Source organism: Bos taurus, chromosome 16, assembly GCF_002263795.3.
Source record: "Bos taurus isolate L1 Dominette 01449 registration number 42190680 breed Hereford chromosome 16, ARS-UCD2.0, whole genome shotgun sequence".
NCBI lineage: Eukaryota > Metazoa > Chordata > Mammalia > Artiodactyla > Bovidae > Bos > Bos taurus.
In genome coordinates, this window is record NC_037343.1 from 67,379,886 (window position 1) to 67,398,969 (window position 19,084).

Below are 19,084 nucleotides of genomic sequence, written 5' to 3' on the forward strand. Positions count from 1 at the left end.
TGGGGAAATGCAGATTGTTCGAGGGGCCTGGGAGGTGGGAATAAGACAGATGAACAGTTAATTCAATCATCATTCCAGTTGTGCTTTAGATTGATCTGACAAGATTTCAGGGAGGTGCTAGGACATAACTAGGCCCTATGTAGGTAGAGAGGACTTGAACAGGAACGTGCATGCGTGCTCTTTGTGACCCCATGGACTGTAGCCCACCAGGCTCCTCTGTCCATGAGATTCTTCAGGCAAGAATACTGGTGTGCTTTGCCATTCCCTTCTCCAGGGGATCTTGCCAACCCAGGGATTGAACCCATGTCTCTTAAGTCTCCTGCATTGGAATGTGTATATTCTTTACCACTAGCGCCACCTGGGAAGCCCTTGAACAGGAACATTTCCTATCAAACCGGGTAAAACCTTGAGCTAGCTGACCCAACTCTGGGAGGCTGATGGTTCACATTTTCTCTGTGACAAGGAAGCTACATGAATAAGTAAAAAGACCTTTTCCAAACATTACTGGGCTTAAATAAAGGTGTTAAGGGAGACATCAATATAGTTTTTAAGCAGGTTTTTACATAGTAAAGGAAGATATAAAATCCACAGTGAAAATCATCCACCTAATAGGTAACTGAAAGCATATTTTCTGTGCTCAGTGAAAATGAAAATACTCAGGAAAAGAATTAAACATTTGAATGTATTAGTTCAGAAAACTTATGCCATAAGCTGAAACTAGATAAAGTTTCAAAAACACTCTTTGCTGGGTTAACTGGAAAAAGAAAAAAAAAAGAAATGATACCAGCATTTGACTATTTTAAAGTTGTTGCACTAGTCAAAGCCTGCCAAGCAATTTACCATCTCACAGAACAATTTGTTCACTTCACTTAGAAATTAGAAGTGTGTTTGGGCCAATAAAGCTAAATTTGTAGTAGTCATTTTTATTAACGGAAGTGTTTTCCAGATGTTACTTAAGTCTGGTTGTCTGGGACCTGTTCCAATAAATGAGGAAAGTTTGATTTCATAGGTTGTCACTGTTGATTCTGTCTAACCTTTGGACTAATTGGTTCATCCTAACATATTTGCTCCGGTATATAAGAGCATTGGACATTGGAGAAATTCACCTCTCCTTTTACGGGTAAGTGTCACAGTTAACTTGCTTCATGGAGTTATATGTTTTCAATTCAATAAGGATTTATTAAAAGTTTATTAAAGGTGCTTGAAAAGATTTATAAGGATAGTAGTTGGAGAGTTTAGAAAAGAATCACATTTATGCAATACACCTGCCGGAGGCTTATGAATTTATATTGAGAGTTAAGAGAATGTTGGAATGATAACTGTTAAATTAAATTTTACTAAAGCTGGTTACTTATTTTTTCCCTTCAATATAGGATTTAAACCTTGTACTTTAAGAACATGCTATAATTTGAATAGAGTTTTAAGATAAGTCTTTTTTTCTATTTGGGAGATTCTAAAGTATTAAAATGGTCAGTAATGTGGTTGAGATGGTGATTTGATGATTTTTTTTTTTCTGTATAAGATTAAATCTAATGGTCAAGTATTTACAATGAATTAAGGCTGGTTATTTTTAAAAGTCTTGCTTTAAGAATGGGAAAGTTTTTTTTATCATTAAATTGAATTTTGAAATTATTGAAATGCTGTAATACAAGCATAAATTAGTGGTGAGATCCAAGAGGCGTTTCTAATACTTTTATTTTCTTTTCAGCGAGGGCTCAGTACCTGAAAACAGCCATGGAGTGGAAAATACTTCCCATTTACTTGCTGCTGTTTTCTGTTTTCTTGATTCAGCAAGCTTCTTCTCAAGGTACCTTAACTGTCAAAAACACTTTTATTTGACAGAGATTGCTAATTGTTCAGTTCTGACTTTTAGGTCAACAAAAGAAATAACTTTCTAAAAATGATATTTGTCTGAGTTTAATGTATAGTAAAACCTTAAAAGTAGGTAAAGACTATGTAGCATATTTATAAGCATTTTGTATTATGAAATCTTTGTAGAAGTTTTGAGCTTTTCAATAGAGTAGTTTTTGTACTTATTGTTTCTATGGTTCTCCCAAAGGTTTAAAAAACACAAGACACACAATAAAATTATGTTGGAATGATATATCATCAGATTAACTGAAATGAACAATATTTAAACAGCATATGATTTTTTCCTACGTTTACAAAGAAATTCAACTAATCTTTTATATCAAATAAATTATCAATAGCTTATGTTGGCATCATGTTGATATAAATACACTACAATGAATATTTATGTTTCAAAGGGCATTTTAGTAATCTTGAAAATGTGCCTTCTTTCAAGGACTATTCAGATAGGAATTTACACAGGTGTGGATGTCATTTTACAACATTGAACCATTCACGGCCCTCCAAAAATAGTCCTGTAAGAACAGTTCTTATTATTCATTTTTAGAAAATGTTAAGGTACGTGCAGTGTAATCACCTTAACAGAATTCTCTAGCATCATAAAATAGATTACTTAACAATCACACCAAGCTTTGGATTTTTGTTTCCCTTTTTTTCCTTTGATAAGCAAAATATGAGAGAAGAAAAATCAAGGTATATAACTGTTATGGCAAAATTACTCTTGTAAGGTAGACACTTTCAGTAAAATGATTAAATAAACTGAGCATGTGAGATACCTGCCTGCATGGACATAGTTTCAGAATCGCTTAGGTAAGGTGGAAAAACTCATGAGAGCAAATATAAATATTTAATCAGGAATGATGAGTACTCTGGTGTCTCCAAGCTCTTCTGCTCTCTCAGAATAATATTACAAGGTTCATAACACGGGTGCATTTCCTAAGTCACTTCTCCTTCATAATACTATTGGTGGGTCACAAATTTTACTCCTTTAATTAAATGAATTTAAAACTAGTTGTTAAAATCAATATCAATTAAACTAGGGCATTCATTAAATCTATGGAAATGAGTATTTCCTATAAAAATAATTGACTTCCTATTTCAGAAATCTGCTAGTTGTAAAAGAATAACCTTTTGATGTTGTCTTGTCTGCTTTTCTTGCCTTCTCAATCTCTTCCCGTTCTTTTTTCCGTATATATAATATATGTATTTATATACATACACTATATATGATATGCATTTTTGTATGCATTGTACACATATGTATGTAAAAAGTTCTGAAAGTTGTCCTAATGTTCACTGTTTTACTTGCATAGTAAGACTTTAATTTTCCTGGATTCATTATTTTGAGATTTTTTCAGTGCTTCAACATCCCTCTGTGGATTCAGAACATTGCACCTGCCAGTCTCTATTCCATGGATGGATTCAGTTGTTACATTTCTGTGGTTATTTCTCAGGGAGGTTTTCATGGTGTTTCCAAATGATTTAAAAAAATATATATGTAAGGATAATTATGCTTTTATTTTATCTAAAATAATTCTGTTCATGATTTTTATATTCATGCTCAGATGCTTTTCAAGAATTACCTATTTTGTACTCTCTTTAGCAGTGGTTGAAGGCCTCTGACTTCTCCCCACATTTATAGACCCCAGTTATCCCTACCAGCGAAAGGAGCAGGAGTATAGGAACATTCGTGCTGGCATAGCCAGCTTGCTGTAAATGCATCGTCAGGAATGAGAGGCGATGGGATTGGGTGGGGAAAGTTTGGGTTTTGGATTCAGATATATGAGGGTTCAAATTCTAGGTGGGCTGTTTACTTAGGATGACCATACACTTTGTTATACAAATCAGGATATTTCTAAGAGTGAAAGAGGTCGATATGAATGATTGATAGGTGTTCACTGACCTGTAATACATATATGCTGGAACTACTAACTAACTGGGTGCCCTTGAGCAAGTTCCTAAAATTTCTGAGTTTCAGCTTTCTTATCTCTGAAAAAGAGACTACTGAAACTCTCTTGGCAACATTTCATAAGCGTTAGAGATAACGTATGACTCAGTGACCAGCGCAGAGATGCTCGGGAAATGGCAGCATTAGTAGAATTGTAGCTGCCAGCCCTCCCCCAGGAAGAGCACCCTCTTTGTGCAAAGCCATTGCTCAGCCTGGTTTTCAAAGGTGTATTTATGTTCTCAGTCCAGTAATGACTAAAGAGGCAGGGTCATGGTCACCTAGGAGGAAGCAAAGGTCGCTGGGACCCATCACAAACCATCATTCCCAACCTTTTCCAATGGATAAAATTCTCCATCACCAAGAGGCTTAGTCCTTCTCCTTAGACCTCTTCTTTATATAAAGTCATTTGGCCATGTTCATGCTAGTATTGTATGATTTTAGATTTATCAAGCTGTGCAGGGAGATGTGGGGAAGGGTATTCTAGAGATGCCATCTGCAACTGTGACTATAACTGTCAACACTACACGGAGTGCTGCCCTGACTTCAAGAAGGAATGCACTGTGGGTAAGTCCTGAGAGCTGGTGTCTCCTTTGTCAAGCTCATGTCCTGTGAGAGTCCCCTTGCACCCCTTGCAGTGCTGTTGTCAGACTGTTTCACGCCTTTGTGCTGAAGCGCCTTTCTCCCTTCCCTTGCGTAAATGTGTGTGCTGTGCAGTGTGCTGCTGTGCCTGAGGATGACGTCAAAGCTGCGACCATAGCGGGAGGGTAAGGGGAACCTGGAAACCTGTCACTTGCACAAGGCTATTGACTACTGCCAAGTATCATCTCTTGTTTTAAATAGAGACTTAATATTGTGACTCAGGAGTCATTAAGTAAAAGTAGTAATTCTTTGCTGTTAACCAGAGAGGTAATTACTTAGTGATGGAGCCCTTCAATAGCTTCATCAAAGAGGTTCATGGAAATAAAATAATTTTGCTTACTGTTTGACTTTTTGATATTAATATGTTTCTAGGTTACCTAAAAAAAGGTACTTTACAGTGTTTAATGATGAGTATTTAATGATGAATTTCAGTTAAAACCAAAGGGTGTAATTTTGAATTATGATATTTCACTTAAACATATTTTGGACCATTTTGTTGTTAATGTGCAAAAATTTCATATTTATGAAAATTATTAAGGTGGCTCAAAGTTATGTCTGCTTTAGAATTTGCATGTGAAGTTGGTAAATATATTGTTGTACAATTTATTTATTGTGTAAGGTAATTATTTCAAATATGTCTGTGTAAATCACTGTGGCTTTAACCAAGGCTCTTGGGGAAAATAAGCAGACTTCTCTTATATAGTCCATACCAAAGGATTGGGCTGACATCTTTGAGCTCTATACCATGCCAGTTTGTCACAATAAAGGTGCATTCTGAATAATTTTTGAGCCTAACTAGTGACCTATTCAGAGAAGGCAATGGCACCCCACTCCAGTACTCTTGCCTGGAAAATCCCATGGATGGAGAAGTCTGATGGGCTGCAGTCCATGGGGTCGCTAAGAGTCGGACACGACTGAGTGACTTCCCTTTCACTTTTCACTTTCATGCATTGGAGAAGGAAATGGCAACCCACTCCAGTGTTCTTGCCTGGAGAATCCCAGGGACGGCAGAGCCTGGTGGGCTGCCATCTGTGGGGTCGCACAGAGTCGGACACAACTGAAGCGACTTAGTAGCAGCAGCAGCAGCAGTGACCTATTTAAGTCAACTCTTTAGGATATATTGTTATAGAATATGTATGATCAATTAAAAAATCCATTTGGAAAGTAATGGTGTGAGGAGAGGATGGGGGAATTCATATGAAGGATGCTTACCTCTTTAGACATTTCTCAGTTTTCCATTGTCCATACATGAAATGACTCAGACAGCATTGGGATGTCTCTTGGAGCCTTGAAGGGCAAGAAAATTTTCCCTAAGCCTCCAGATTTCTTTCTTGACTTCAGCTGTCTTCATTTGGGACACCAACCATTTCCCAAATTCCAAAGAAGACTTAGCTATGCACTTTTGAAGCTCTAGTCAGCCATAAGGTGGAAATGGTTAATCAATACATAGGCATGATGGATCGCACAACCAATAACCCATGTTTTGCTTTGCTCTGGGTAGAGCTTTCCTGTAAAGGCCGCTGCTTCGAAACCTTTGCAAGAGGGAGGGAGTGTGACTGCGACTCAGACTGCAAGAAGTATGGCAAGTGCTGTTCCGATTATGGCACTTTTTGTGAAGCAGGTAAGCATCCCATTACCATCAGTGCTTCTCAGAACAGCCAGATGTGTGCACCCACCCTAGCACCACAGATAATGTCTAACACATGGTCCATCTCAGGTCTTGATTTTACTAACGTGTAAGCTCTTTGTTTCACTGCGATGAATTAAAGAAGGAATGCTTCCTCCTATCACTCCCTGGCTCAGCCAGGTTCCAGGAGCACAAGAGTAACAGAGATAGGGGCCGAGTATCGGTGCTTTTCTCTTCCAGGTGCCGTTCAACTGCAGGTTAAGTCAACAGTATCCAGCTCAGTTGATGATTTCTTGTCTAATCCCATTGTGCTGACCTCAAAAAGTCAACTGTGCTTTGAGCTATCTGTGCTTTTGCTCTCAGTGTTCTTGAGTGTATATCTGAGGACAGAATTTACTTCTCTGAACTACTAAATTTAGGAGTCAGTTTAAAGCACTAAATTGATAAGCAAACCAAGAAGTTAAGTGTCTACTGTGTTCCTCTCCCCTCTCTACAGTCTCCTCAATAGTCTCTATCTAAATGCCTGTATATGAAGGGGTCAATACAAAAAGGTAGTTCCATTTTAAAATCCTCTTCTCTGATTATAGGTCCTGAAGGAGTACTCTGAGAGCTTAATAAAACCCTCTAGATTTACCAAAAGAAAAAAGATTTACGAAAATGTATTTAAATAATTGATTCCTTTCTTTTACCAAGTGTCTGCTCTCAAATCCAACTGTTAAAATATCTGTAGAGTAAAAGTGAAAATAAGTACTGCTTGCATAATCTTATCATTTTATTTAAACAAGGTTGCATCTTCTGCTTCTTTCAAACAGTGAAGAAATAGGGTGGAAAACTATTAATCAGCATAGTGGAGGAACATTTCTTAACTCTTCAATGTTTTCATTGGAAAGCATTCCAAAAATAATGGAGACAACACCCTTGTAATTAAAATCTCCAAGTGCAGAGTTCCTGCAGCTTTCAGATGGACCTATGAGATGACCTTCTTATTCATTCATCACTCTGATAATTGTTTTGGCTGTGAGACAAAAAACTAAGAATTTATTTTGGGCAGAGGATGGATCGGGAGGGAAGATGATTAGAGAATGATCAATCATTGAGAGAACCATATTAATAGAGGCAATAGTTTATGCCACCAGGGGCAGGTCAGATTACTTGAGGTGTATGTAAAACTCAATGAAAAAAAAATTGATGAAGGTAGTGCTTCATTCACAAAATTCAGAGATGGTCAGGGTCTAAATGAAAATAGAGGCGTAAATTAGAGCTTCAGCATTTTCTTAAAAAAAAAACAAAAAACACCCAAACTATCTTGCAACTCACCATTTAGTCATTTTAAGATTGCTATAGATACTGCTTATAAGCATCTATATGTCCCAAAGTCCTAACAGTTCGAGAACTGAAGCAGTCAAGCACCTGTGAATGTGGATGAGAAAACAGTCCAAGAGGTTACATAGTTTGCTCAAGATCATTAGAATGTGAAAAAACCTTTTTCTCAAGTTGTGGTACCTGGCATTTTTGTGGGATGGGAGGAGAAAGCAGGAACATTATGGTGGTCATTTCATGGAAATTACAAACAGTTTGGAGGAGAAGTTCAGTAAGAGTAGCAGGATTCATCACCACTCTCCTCCATGCAGGGGGCCTCCTCTCTCCCTGTTCTCTGCTTTCTTATCTTTCAGAAGTCCCTCTTCTTTTCTTCTGGTTCCTAATGATCAAAACATGTTCCATGTCTTCTCTTCTAGGCATGAGAAGGGGCAAAGAGCAGGGGCAATAAAAGGTTAAAACGATACATGCCAAACCATTAAGCTATTTTATCTTGGAGAAGGGCAATGCATTTTGAGGAAAGCATGATACGAAAGTGTGAAATTCTTCCAGGGGTAAATATTAATATAGAACTTTTGTAATTAAAAAAAAAGGTAAATTGGTATCATTTGATTTAAATGAATATGACAACAGGAAAATGTAATTTTTATATTTTTCTTCTTGAGAGCATATCTGTCAACCACATGCAGGGATTATTTTTATATCACAGAAGACTGGCATAAAGGATGCAGCATGTAGAGTTCAGCATTTTTTAGGCAGGCAAACACCTCTGGAAATCATCTAGGAAAAAACATGTCAGTTTGCAGGCAGGGTGATTCAAGAGGGCTTGCCCATTTGCCCAAGGTCAACAGCAGAGCCTTGCAGGTCTAGAACTGGAATTCAGGTCTTCTGACTCCTGAGCCTTTGCTCCAAGTCATAACTTACAGTGATTTGAGAATAGATTTTTTTTTTTTTTTTTTAATAGCAATGCATTCTCAGAATTCATTAGTTTGGAGTAGTTAGTGCTGGGCTGAGAGCTTGCCTGCACTGGTTTTCAGCAGCATCTACTCTTGAAGCCAGATGGCATCTGTGCCTTTCACAGTTAAGAGTTGCTGATGAATGTGAACAAGATGTTAACCGACCTGTCTTGCTTGGCCTCAGTGCATAACCCCACAACACCACCTCCTCCAAAGACTGCACCTCCACCTCCAGGAGCATCTCAGACCATCAAGTCAACAACCAAACGTTCACCCAAATCACCAAACAAGAAGAAGATTAAGAAAGTTATAGAATCAGAGGAAATAACAGAAGGTAGGAAGATGACAGACGTAACCAAAGGTTGTTTCTAAGATGAAACAACCTGTAGCTGGACTACTTCTATGAACTCTTCATAGAATAAGGTGATCTTCTGAGTCATTAAAGGCTCATCACACTTTTTAAGTCAAAGTTCAAGCCAAAGTTATTTTTCTTATTTACCAAACTGTACAGGACTAGATTAAAATAATCAGAAGAAACAAGACTTACTGTTTTAAAAAAAGAGTCCATGATTTTCTTTGTAGAACGATTTGATTCTGTGGGATATAAGAAAGTTAGTGAAAGTTATATATTGAATAGTTATACTCTAGTATCTGTGACAAGATCAGGTGCCTTGCTTTTAACTGACATTTATAAGAGCAGTTGCTCATTTTACTGATAAAAGCAGAATATGACATGTGTAGATCAATAAACAGCATTTTTTGTTGTATTTGGACTGGCAGTTCTTTTTTGCTTTAAATCACAGTTGGTGTGATCAACTTTTTTATTTGATTTATAGAACATTCTGTTTCTGAAAATCAAGAGTCTTCCTCCTCCTCTTCCTCTTCCTCTTCAACTATTCGGAAAATCAAGTCTTCCAAAAATTCAGCTGCTAATAGAGAATTAAAGAAGAAACCCAAAGGTTTGAGCATTGATAAAGATCAATGACTATATCAATGCCATGTGAACAATAATTATCTAAAAGTAACGTGTGTGGGAGAATGATTTGAGGACATTTCAATATTAAGGGGGGTGTAACTTCATAAATATTAAAAGATATTCATGAAAATTTCTTATAGGAAATTAGAGCCAAGCAGCTAAGACACCACTCTGTAAAGCCAAAGAAGACGAGAGCAGCAACTGCAGAACCATAGGATGGCATCAGAGATGATTACTAATGGTTTTCTATTTCAGTTCCCCTCTACCTGATGGCATTTCTCTATCTTGCGGTTTCATTTCTCCTTCCCTATAAAGAACATTTATATTCTTCCTTAAGTATTTTGAAACTTTAATCCATTAAATTCTCATATACTCCTGAAAGGCAATATTATTCTTATTCACATTTTATGGATCTTCTTTATTATTTTTCTAATTATGTCATATCTGATTTTTCTGTAGTAAAGGACATACTACCGAATTGGCGATTACCTCCTAAAGAGAAATTTTGTTTATTCTGCTTTTTAAAAATAATTTCCTGAATTTCTAAAATATATTCTCATTCTCCAGGAAATGGCAGATTTTGGATACTGGAGTTTTGAAGAATTCTATTTCCTGGGTGGTTATTTCCCCTGAAGCCTTCTTTCTAGCTGAATAGCAAGATATTTAATCTCTGAGCATTAATAGAATTGTTTGATAAGCAGAACTCATCTAAGTGATGTGCCTCTTGGGCTCTGTGGTTCACCTGTGGGGTGGCTGCTATGGGAAGTCCTGTTAAATAGGGTCCTTTTCCTGCCATGGTATCCTAATCTCCCTCTCTGAATCCCCTGAGACCGCTGAGTTTAGACAGACAGAGAAAAGAAGGAAGTTCAAAGCCATGTGCATGGAAGCAGGGCCAAGCTGGAAGCTTGGGGGTGACTGGAACAGATTCCTCGGATGCAGTTATAGAGGTTTCTGAGGCAATTGGTTCAGTGGATCTACTGGAACTAGGTTTCTAGTAAAGGGGCAATGAGCAATAAGGAATAAGAAGAGCTAAGAAAGGGAGGGCAAAGAACATTGCTATGAGAGTTGAATTAGTGTTATTGATCATATTAACAATTTCCAAGTTGCCACTTGCTTCCATGTATTAATTGTATTGAGTTTTATATTTTTCATCCCTTATCTCACTCATTCCCTAAAATAGTCCAGTAAAATAGTATTTACCATTTTACAGTAAATCAATAGACATGTTAGAGATTAGCAATTTGCCTAGACACACACAGCCAGTCAATGATAAGCATGGCATCTTTATGTCACAAAAATAAAATGATATTTTTTTTTCTCTAGTAAAAGATAAGAAGAAAAGAACTCCTAAAAATAAACCTACCCCAGAACCACCAGTTATAGATGAAGATGGAAGTGGACTGGATAATGGTGATTTCAAGCTCACCCCAACTCCTAACATTCCCACCACACAACGTAATAAAGTGACCACAACTCCCAAGATTACAACAGTAAAACCAACACTTCCTAAGCCCAGTCTTCCACCTAATTCTGATACAACTAAAGAGATACCTTCGACAGTCAACAGAGAGACAACAGTTGAAACTAAAGAGACTTCTACAACAAATAAACCGACTTCCACTAGCGCAAAAGAGAAGACAACTTCAGCTAAAGAGACACGAACTGCAGAGAATACATCTACTAAAGGTCTTGCACCCACACCTGAAGTTCCTGCTATATCTACACCCAAAGCTGAAACTATAACCAGATCCCCTACACCCACCACCCCCAAGGAGCCTGCTCCCACCACCAAGGAGCCTGCTCTCACCACCACCACCAAGGAGCCTGCTTCCACCACCCCAAAGAAGCCTGCACCCACCACCCCTAAGGAGACTGCACCCACCACCAAGGAGCCTGAACCCACCACCAAGGAGCCTGAACCCACCACCCCCAAGCAGCCTGCTCCCACCACCCCCAAGGAGCCTGCACCCACCACCCCTAAGGAGACTGCACCCACCACCAAGGAGCCTGAACCCACCACCCCCAAGCAGCCTGCTCCCACCACCCCCAAGCAGCCTGCACCCACCACCTCTAAGGAGACTGCACCCACCACCAAGGAGCCTGCTCCCACCACCCCCAAGGAGCCTGCTCCCACCACCCCCAAGGAGCCTGCACCCACCACCCCCAAGGAGCCTGCACCCACCACCAAGGAGCCTGAACCCACCACCCCCAAGCAGCCTGCTCCCACCACCCCCAAGGAGCCTGCACCCACCACCCCTAAGGAGACTGCACCCACCCCCAAGGAGCCTGCTCCCACCACCCCCAAGGAGCCTGCTCCCACCACCCCCAAGGAGCCTGCTCCCACCACCCCCAAGGAGCCTGCACCCACCACCCCCAAGGAGCCTGCACCCACCACCAAGGAGCCTGAATCCACCACCAAGGAGCCTGAACCCACCACCAAGGAGCCTGAACCCACCACCCCCAAGCAGCCTGCTCCCACCACCCCCAAGGAGCCTGCACCCACCACCCCCAAGGAGACTGCACCCACCACCAAGGAGCCTGCACCCACCACCCCCAAGCAGCCTGCTCCCACCACCCCCAAGCAGCCTGCTCCCACCACCCCCAAGGAGCCTGCACCCACCACCCCCAAGGAGCCTGCACCCACCACCAAGGAGCCTGCACCCACCACCAAGGAGCCTGAACCCACCACCAAGGAGCCTGCACCCACTACCACCCCCAAGGAGCCTGCACCCACCACCCCCAAGGAGCCTGCACCCACCACCAAGGAGCCTGAACCCACCACCCTCAAGCAGCCTGCTCCCACCACCCCCAAGGAGCCTGCTCCCACCACCCCCAAGGAGCCTGCTCCCACCACCCCCAAGGAGCCTACTCCCACCACCCCCAAGGAGCCTGCTCCCACCACCCCCAAGGAGCCTGCTCCCACCACCCCCAAGGAGCCTACTCCCACTACTCCCAAGGAGCCTGCTCCCACCACCACCCCCAAGGAGCCTGCACCCACCACCAAGGAGCCTGAACCCACCACCAAGGAGCCTGCACCCACTACCACCACCAAGGAGCCTGCACCCACCATCCCCAAGGAACCTGCACCCACCACCCCCAAAGAGCCTGCTCCCACCACCCACAAGGAGCCTACACCCACCACCACCCCCAAAGAGCCTGCTCCCACCAGCCCCAAGGAACCTGCTCCCACCAGCCCCAAGGAGCCTGCACCCACCAGCCCCAAGGAGCCTGCACCCACTACCACCCCCAAGGAGCCTGCTCCCACCGATCCCAAGGAGCCTGCTCCCGCTGAACCCAAGGAGCCTGCACCCACCAGCTCCAAGGAGCCTGCACCCACTACCACCACCAAGGAGCCTGCACCCACTACCACCCCCAAGGAGCCTGCTCCGACCGATCCCAAGGAGCCTGCTCCCGCTGAACCCAAGGAGCCTGCACCCACCAGCCCCAAGGAGCCTGCACCCACTACCACCACCAAGGAGCCTGCTCCCGCTGAACCCAAGGAGCCTGCACCCACCAGCCCCAAGGAGCCTGCACCCACTACCACCACCAAGGAGCCTGCTCCCGCTGAACCCAAGGAGCCTGCACCCACCAGCCCCAAGGAGCCTGCACCCACTACCACCACCAAGGAGCCTGCTCCCACTACCACCCCCAAGGAGCCTGCTCCGACCGATCCCAAGGAGCCTGCTCCCGCTGAACCCAAGGAGCCAGCTCCTGCTGAACCCAAGGAGCCCACTCCAAATTCTCCTGAGACACTTGCTCCAAGTTCTCCTGATATCCCTGCTCCAACCACCTCAGAGGCCTCTACTTCAACTACCACCGTGGAGCCTTCCACTACTCTGAAGAGCCCTGCTGAATCAACTCCTCAACCTCCTATAGAACCCACACCAAAGGCTCTTGAAAACAGTCCCAAGGAACCTGCAGTACCCACAATCAAGGGTCCTAAAGTGAACAAACCTGAAATAACTACAACAGTTAAAGACAAGTCCACAGAAAAAGACATATATTCTACACCTGAAATTACAACAGCTGTAGCTAAGATTATAACAGAGGCAGCAACTAAAACAGAAAAGACTACTGAATCGAAAATACCAAGTACAACCACAGATGTAACATCTACCACAACCAAAGATACCACGTCATCCAAAATTACTCCTAAAGCAACTCTTGCACCTAAAGTAATGACTGCAACAAAGAAGACGACCGAAAAGACTAAGAACAAACCTGAAAAAACCACAGCTGTACCAAAAGGCAGAGCTACTAATTCTCAAGTGACAACTCCTAAACCGCAGAAACCAACCAAAGCACCCAAAAAGCCCACTTCGACCAAAAAGCCAAGAACACCTAGAGTGAGAAAACCAAAGACTACGCCAACGCCCCCAAAGACGACGACATCAGCAATGCCTGAACCGACTCCTACCTCTTTACCAGAAGCCATGCTCCAAACCACCACCAGGCCTACCCCAACCCCCAACTCAGAAATAATTGACGTAAACCCAGAGAATGAGGATGGAGATGCTGCTGAAGGAGAAAAACCTCACATGATTTTCAGGCCCCCTGTGCTAACTCCTATAGTGATTCCAGGCACTGAAATCATAGTGAGAGGACCCAGTCAAGGCTTCGGCATCAACCCCATGTTTTCAGGTAATATCAATCAGTTACTTTCATGTTTAAAATTGGCAATGTTAAATCTTTCTGAACCCGATGCCCTGATTTAGTATTAGTCTACTGATATATATTTAGAACCCTGAACTTACCTTGTGAAATTTTACATCTTCTCTACAGGTAAGCAGAGGAGTAATCAAATAAGTTTATTTGGTGTTTGGAAAATCAAATAATAACCTAGGGTTACAAGAATCTGCAATATTTTTTGCCAAACCAATTCCACAGGGCAATCAGAACTAAGAAACAAAATTTCACATTGAGACTTTACATGAAGTAAAGTCAAATTTACATGAAGATCAGGTACCCTGATCCATTCCAGTTCATAATATATGTTTATATACTTTTTTGAGTTAATATCACCTTTAAGTAAAACTATGAACAGTATCACTTTTTTTAACCTCTGAAATACATGTACCTCAAACACGTACTCTTCAAGAGCTTAGGAAAGGGTGAACAGAGGAAAGAGAACCTAATGGGAAGATTTGAAAAGAGTGGAACCCTCTTCTCATTTTTATGTTGGCTTAATTTGTGTTAATTTGTTTCAGATGAAACTAATCTATGCAACGGTAGGCCAGTAGATGGACTGACTACTTTGCGTAATGGGACATTAGTTGCATTTCGAGGTGAGTTTTGTACACATTTCTTTTTCTGCTCCTTGTTTTGTTCTTGGTATTCATAATGAGTCATGGGAGAGTACAGATGTGAACTGAGCTTCCTGGAGGGAAACCTGACTGATAAACTTACCTCACATACTTATTATAAGGACTTGAGGGTAAATACTAAAGTATTGGATTAAAAAAGTTAAGACATAGTGAAAGTATGTTAGTTGCTCAGTTGTGTTTGACTCTTTGCAACCCCATGGACTGTAGCCCACCAGGCTCCTCTGTCCATGGGATTTTCCAGGCAAGAGTACTGGAGTGGGTTGCCATTCCCTTCTCCAGGGGATCTTCCTGACCCAGGGATCAAACCTGGGTCTCTGACATTGCAGACAGATGGCTGACCATCTAAGCCACTAGGGAATAAAGTAACAAACACAACTAAGTTATTTAATTATAACTACTTAATTCTAACAGATAAATAAATTGAGAGATTAAATGACTTTCTGTAAATCAAAGCTAGAAGGCCCTTTCTAGAGAAACTGGGAAACTAAAAATTTTGTCATGCTAAATTTCAGACTTGAGAAACATCTATTCTCAGAAATGTTCAAATACTGTCGCCTGCATTTGGTACTCACAATTCTGACTAATCATCACAGAATGCTTGTCAACACATTCCATCTGTTTATGATAAACTATTTTTAAAAGATTTGATTTTGATTTCTTCTGGGGTAGGTTTCAGTCTTCATTCAGCTTGTAGGCTGATGACCACTTTCAATTTTAGGTCATTATTTCTGGATGCTGACTCCATTTACTCCACCACCTCCACCTCGGAGAATTACTGAAGTTTGGGGCATTCCCTCCCCCATTGATACTGTTTTTACTAGATGCAACTGTGAAGGAAAAACTTTCTTCTTTAAGGTAAGTAAAGTGGTTTGTGAGAGAAATCAGCAGTTACTTTTTATTATGAAAACATAAATCAGTTCAACTTCCATTTCAAAAGATCTCCATACTTAAACTACCGCTAAAATTTGATAAAAAGTTAATTTGTAATCCTGTCAAATTATTCACTAAGGTAAAACTCTCCCAATGCTTAAATCTAATAATGAGTTTCTAATCTTCCCCTACTCGCTTTATAACCTTTTTAAAAAGCTGTTCACATCATTTCCTCTTTTTAATTATCAGGGTTCTCAGTACTGGCGTTTCACCAATGATATAAAAGATGCAGGATATCCCAAACTAATTTCCAAAGGATTTGGAGGACTGAATGGAAAAATAGTGGCAGCCCTCTCAATAGCTCAGTACAAGAGCAGACCTGAATCCGTGTATTTTTTCAAGAGAGGTATGTGTTACATAATTAACAAAATTAAAAAACTCTTAAGGAGAGATCTGACAGGAAAATTTCATTCAATATTTTCATTTATTACTGGGATTACTGTCAACAAATATCTTTAATGTCTAAAATAAAATATTTTCAATTAAAAATAAATTAAGGGCAGTAAGAAGTATTTTGCTTTCTTGACATTCAAATTACAATTTCATGAGTTTTTAGGACATTTACATAAAGAATGTTATTTATTTTCAAACAAAGCTAAATATATAACTATGCAGTGTGTTGGCTTTATGACTAATAACCATTATTAATGTCTGGACTATACTGTATAAAAAACATCCATTGTTTCCTCTACCTTGTAAAAAGCTCTTTTCCACCTCTTTTGGGCATTTAAATTAATTTTCATATTATATGTGATTTTCTAATTCATCATAGGTGGCAGCGTTCAGCAATACACTTACAAACAGGAACCCACCCAAAAGTGTACTGGAAGAAGGCCTGCGATAAACTATTCTGTGTATGGAGAAACAGCACAGGTTAGGAGACGTCGATTTGAACGTGCTATAGGACCTTCTCAAGTACACACCATCAGGATTCACTACACACCCGTCAGAGTCCCTTATCAAGACAAAGGTAGTATTTTTTACTGTGTTAATTCTTACACAAGAAGTAGATGTAATATAGCATCGATTATTAAATATAAATTCTGACCAAATAACCCTAATACTTTAAGCTTATTAATGTAAAACATCAATTTGCCTCAATGAATGACCGAAGATCAATACCGTATTTTTCTTTGTGGATAAGACAATTTATTCAGGCTTATTAATTATAATAAATACCACTAACTAAGAACATTAAGCTCAAATCTATAACCCTCAAAATAGTCCTAAAAGGTAGATATTTGTATCATATGAGAGCCAGCAAAAGTTGAGGCATCGAAGTTAACTCACCCAAGGTAAGAGAGCTACTCCCAAACTAAGGTTAAAACCCGTGTCTGTCTGACTCAACAACTGCTCTTTCCAATACAGTACATTGCCGTTCAATCTAATTCATTTAAAATGTCATCTACAGGTTTCCTCCATAATGAAGTTAAAGTGAGTACACTGTGGAGAGGACTTCCAAATGTGGTTACTTCAGCAATATCACTGCCCAACATCAGAAAACCCGATGGCTATGATTACTATGCCCTTTCTAAAGGTAAGTTATTATCTCTGAAACATGAATAAAATCAAAGCAAAACCAAGTGTTCAATGGTGACTAAAGGTGAGAAGTTAAATTCTATCACTTACTCTAATTATTCTGAAGAGAAAGCTTAGATTATTGGTTTATTTTCAATTAAACTGAATGGATTACAATTCATTTCTGCCCTATCCTTCATGAGATTAAAGCCTAGTATAATAAAACATCCACTAAACTGAGTTAAAACTGCTAATGAAAATAATATTTTACTTTTATTATCAGTGGCATTTAATAGAGGCCTTACTTACTATAAAGTTATATTGATTTATATAATTACACAGTCTGTAAGATCAGAAAGAAGTTCCTGAGAAACTAATTTTATTAATTATATTACCTGGGGTATTTTTCTTTGAAAAAGTCATGAAAATATGAGCTGTTCTGCCTATATAAATGACATCAGTATGTATTTAAAGAATAAAATTCAAACGAATCATCATTTTTTAAACTAACTTGGTTTTCTCAAATTCTTACACTGAAAAAGCAGAATTAAATATAATTTAAATCAAAGATGGTGAAAGGTCAGTCTGCCTAGGCAGCTGGTTTTCTTTTTGTCAGAAAGTTGAAATTAATACATTTCTTATATTAAAATGATAAATACTCTCTTTCAGCATAATAATAAACAGAAACTACTTTTAAGTGTTTTATTTTCTTTTTAATTGAAAAAGTGATCCTTCCTCTTTTTAGATCAATACTATAACATCGACGTGCCAAGTAGGACAGCAAGAGCCATTACTACTCGTTCTGGGCAGACCTTATCCAATACCTGGTACAACTGTCCTTAGACTGATGGGCGAAGGAAGAACCAACTAATTAAAATGAAGAAACGAATGATAAACGTTGACACTGAAATACATTTTATTAATAAAGAACGTTGAGATAAGCACACCAACTTAAATACAAAAATGTTTTTAAACTCGATAGTCATTACACTAAAACAGATCTGACAATCTTATTCACAGTTATTATAGTTTACAGAACATTTAATTAATATTTCCTCTATTTATTCCTCCTCTCCCTCCCATTGCATGGCTCACACCTATAAGAGAAAAAAAGAATAAAACTGAATGCATCCTTCAAAAAGTTAGCTCAAACTAGAGTATTTTAAGAAGTTAGCTGAAAACTAGAGTATTCACTTACCCTAATTCATTATAACAATTTTCAAGATCAAGTGTCTAAGCATATAGACACAAAACTGTGTTAGGTATTTTACATCTTCAATGGACATCATTACAATTAATGTTTTATAACATGAATGCAATCTCTAATAGTTAAACTAGAAAACAAAGATATTAAAATTTTACATTTTTCTTTACATTTTTACTTTTCTTTTGTGACTAGCTAAACAAGTCACAAATCCTTATTCTTCTGTATAAAAGGTATATGTAACAAGTGATTACATAGCACTATAACATTTTAGCTTACCCTGAATTCAAGGAAGAAATGAGTAAAAATAAAATATAAGCACATATTCATCATACACCTATGGTACACAAACCTGTCTACAAGAAGCTTATAGATTAGTAAATATCACAAGCTCAACGTGTAATTATTTAATCAACCCCTGGAGTATTTTAAAGAACAAACAAAAAAAGTCAAATAAATACACACTGGAAGCTTAAGGATTAAAAAACTCATTCCATTTAATACTACTGCACATCCTATCACGTGATCAGCATATTAGAAATTTACCTCTCTGTCTGTTAAACTGGCGACCACGGACACCTTGTCTCAATGTTGTCTGAAGTCTTACTCGTCTGAAAGGCTTCGGCTGACTACTGCTAGTATCTGAGAAAAGCATTAATATACAAGAAAGCAAGTTAATAAACAAGAAAGCAGTTAAAATGACAAAAACTAGTTACTAAGTGAATGCATGGATAGAATGCAGAGGTGCCCATTGCTTTCTATATTTAAATAGTTTG

General features: G+C 39.6%; 2 protein-coding genes across 6 annotated transcripts in view; one reads left to right on the forward strand and one right to left on the reverse strand.

Annotated features, from left to right (window-relative positions):
• Positions 1 to 1,060: 1,060 nt before the first annotated feature.
• PRG4 (proteoglycan 4) lies at positions 1,061 to 18,050 on the forward strand. Of its 4 annotated transcripts, XM_024975998.2 has the most exons (13): positions 1,061 to 1,120; positions 1,709 to 1,807; positions 4,259 to 4,381; positions 5,958 to 6,077; positions 8,541 to 8,690; positions 9,193 to 9,315; positions 10,656 to 13,973; positions 14,540 to 14,617; positions 15,375 to 15,511; positions 15,776 to 15,932; positions 16,359 to 16,556; positions 16,998 to 17,123; positions 17,850 to 18,050. In XM_024975998.2, the coding sequence occupies exons 2-13, from the start codon at positions 1,735 to 1,737 to the stop codon at positions 17,945 to 17,947; spliced, it is 4,701 nt and encodes a 1,566-aa protein (XP_024831766.1). In that variant the 5' UTR covers positions 1,061 to 1,120; positions 1,709 to 1,734; the 3' UTR covers positions 17,948 to 18,050. The 4 variants fall into 4 exon arrangements, with proteins under 4 accessions (XP_024831766.1, XP_024831762.1, XP_024831764.1 ...); NM_001434744.1 differs by lacking the exon at positions 1,061 to 1,120; XM_024975994.2 differs by lacking the exons at positions 8,541 to 8,690; positions 9,193 to 9,315.
• TPR (translocated promoter region, nuclear basket protein) overlaps positions 17,997 to 19,084 on the reverse strand; it is a 63,879-nt gene continuing 62,791 nt past the window's right edge. The window contains exons 51-52 of one of the 2 annotated variants that reach the window (XM_015475269.3): positions 18,855 to 18,950; positions 17,997 to 18,201 (exon numbers count right to left, since the gene is read on the reverse strand). In XM_015475269.3, the coding sequence (XP_015330755.2) occupies positions 18,146 to 18,201; positions 18,855 to 18,950 (152 nt within the window). In that variant the 3' untranslated portion in view covers positions 17,997 to 18,145. The remainder of the gene's footprint in view (positions 18,202 to 18,854; positions 18,951 to 19,084) is intronic. The other variant, NM_001205623.1, reaches the window with a different exon arrangement.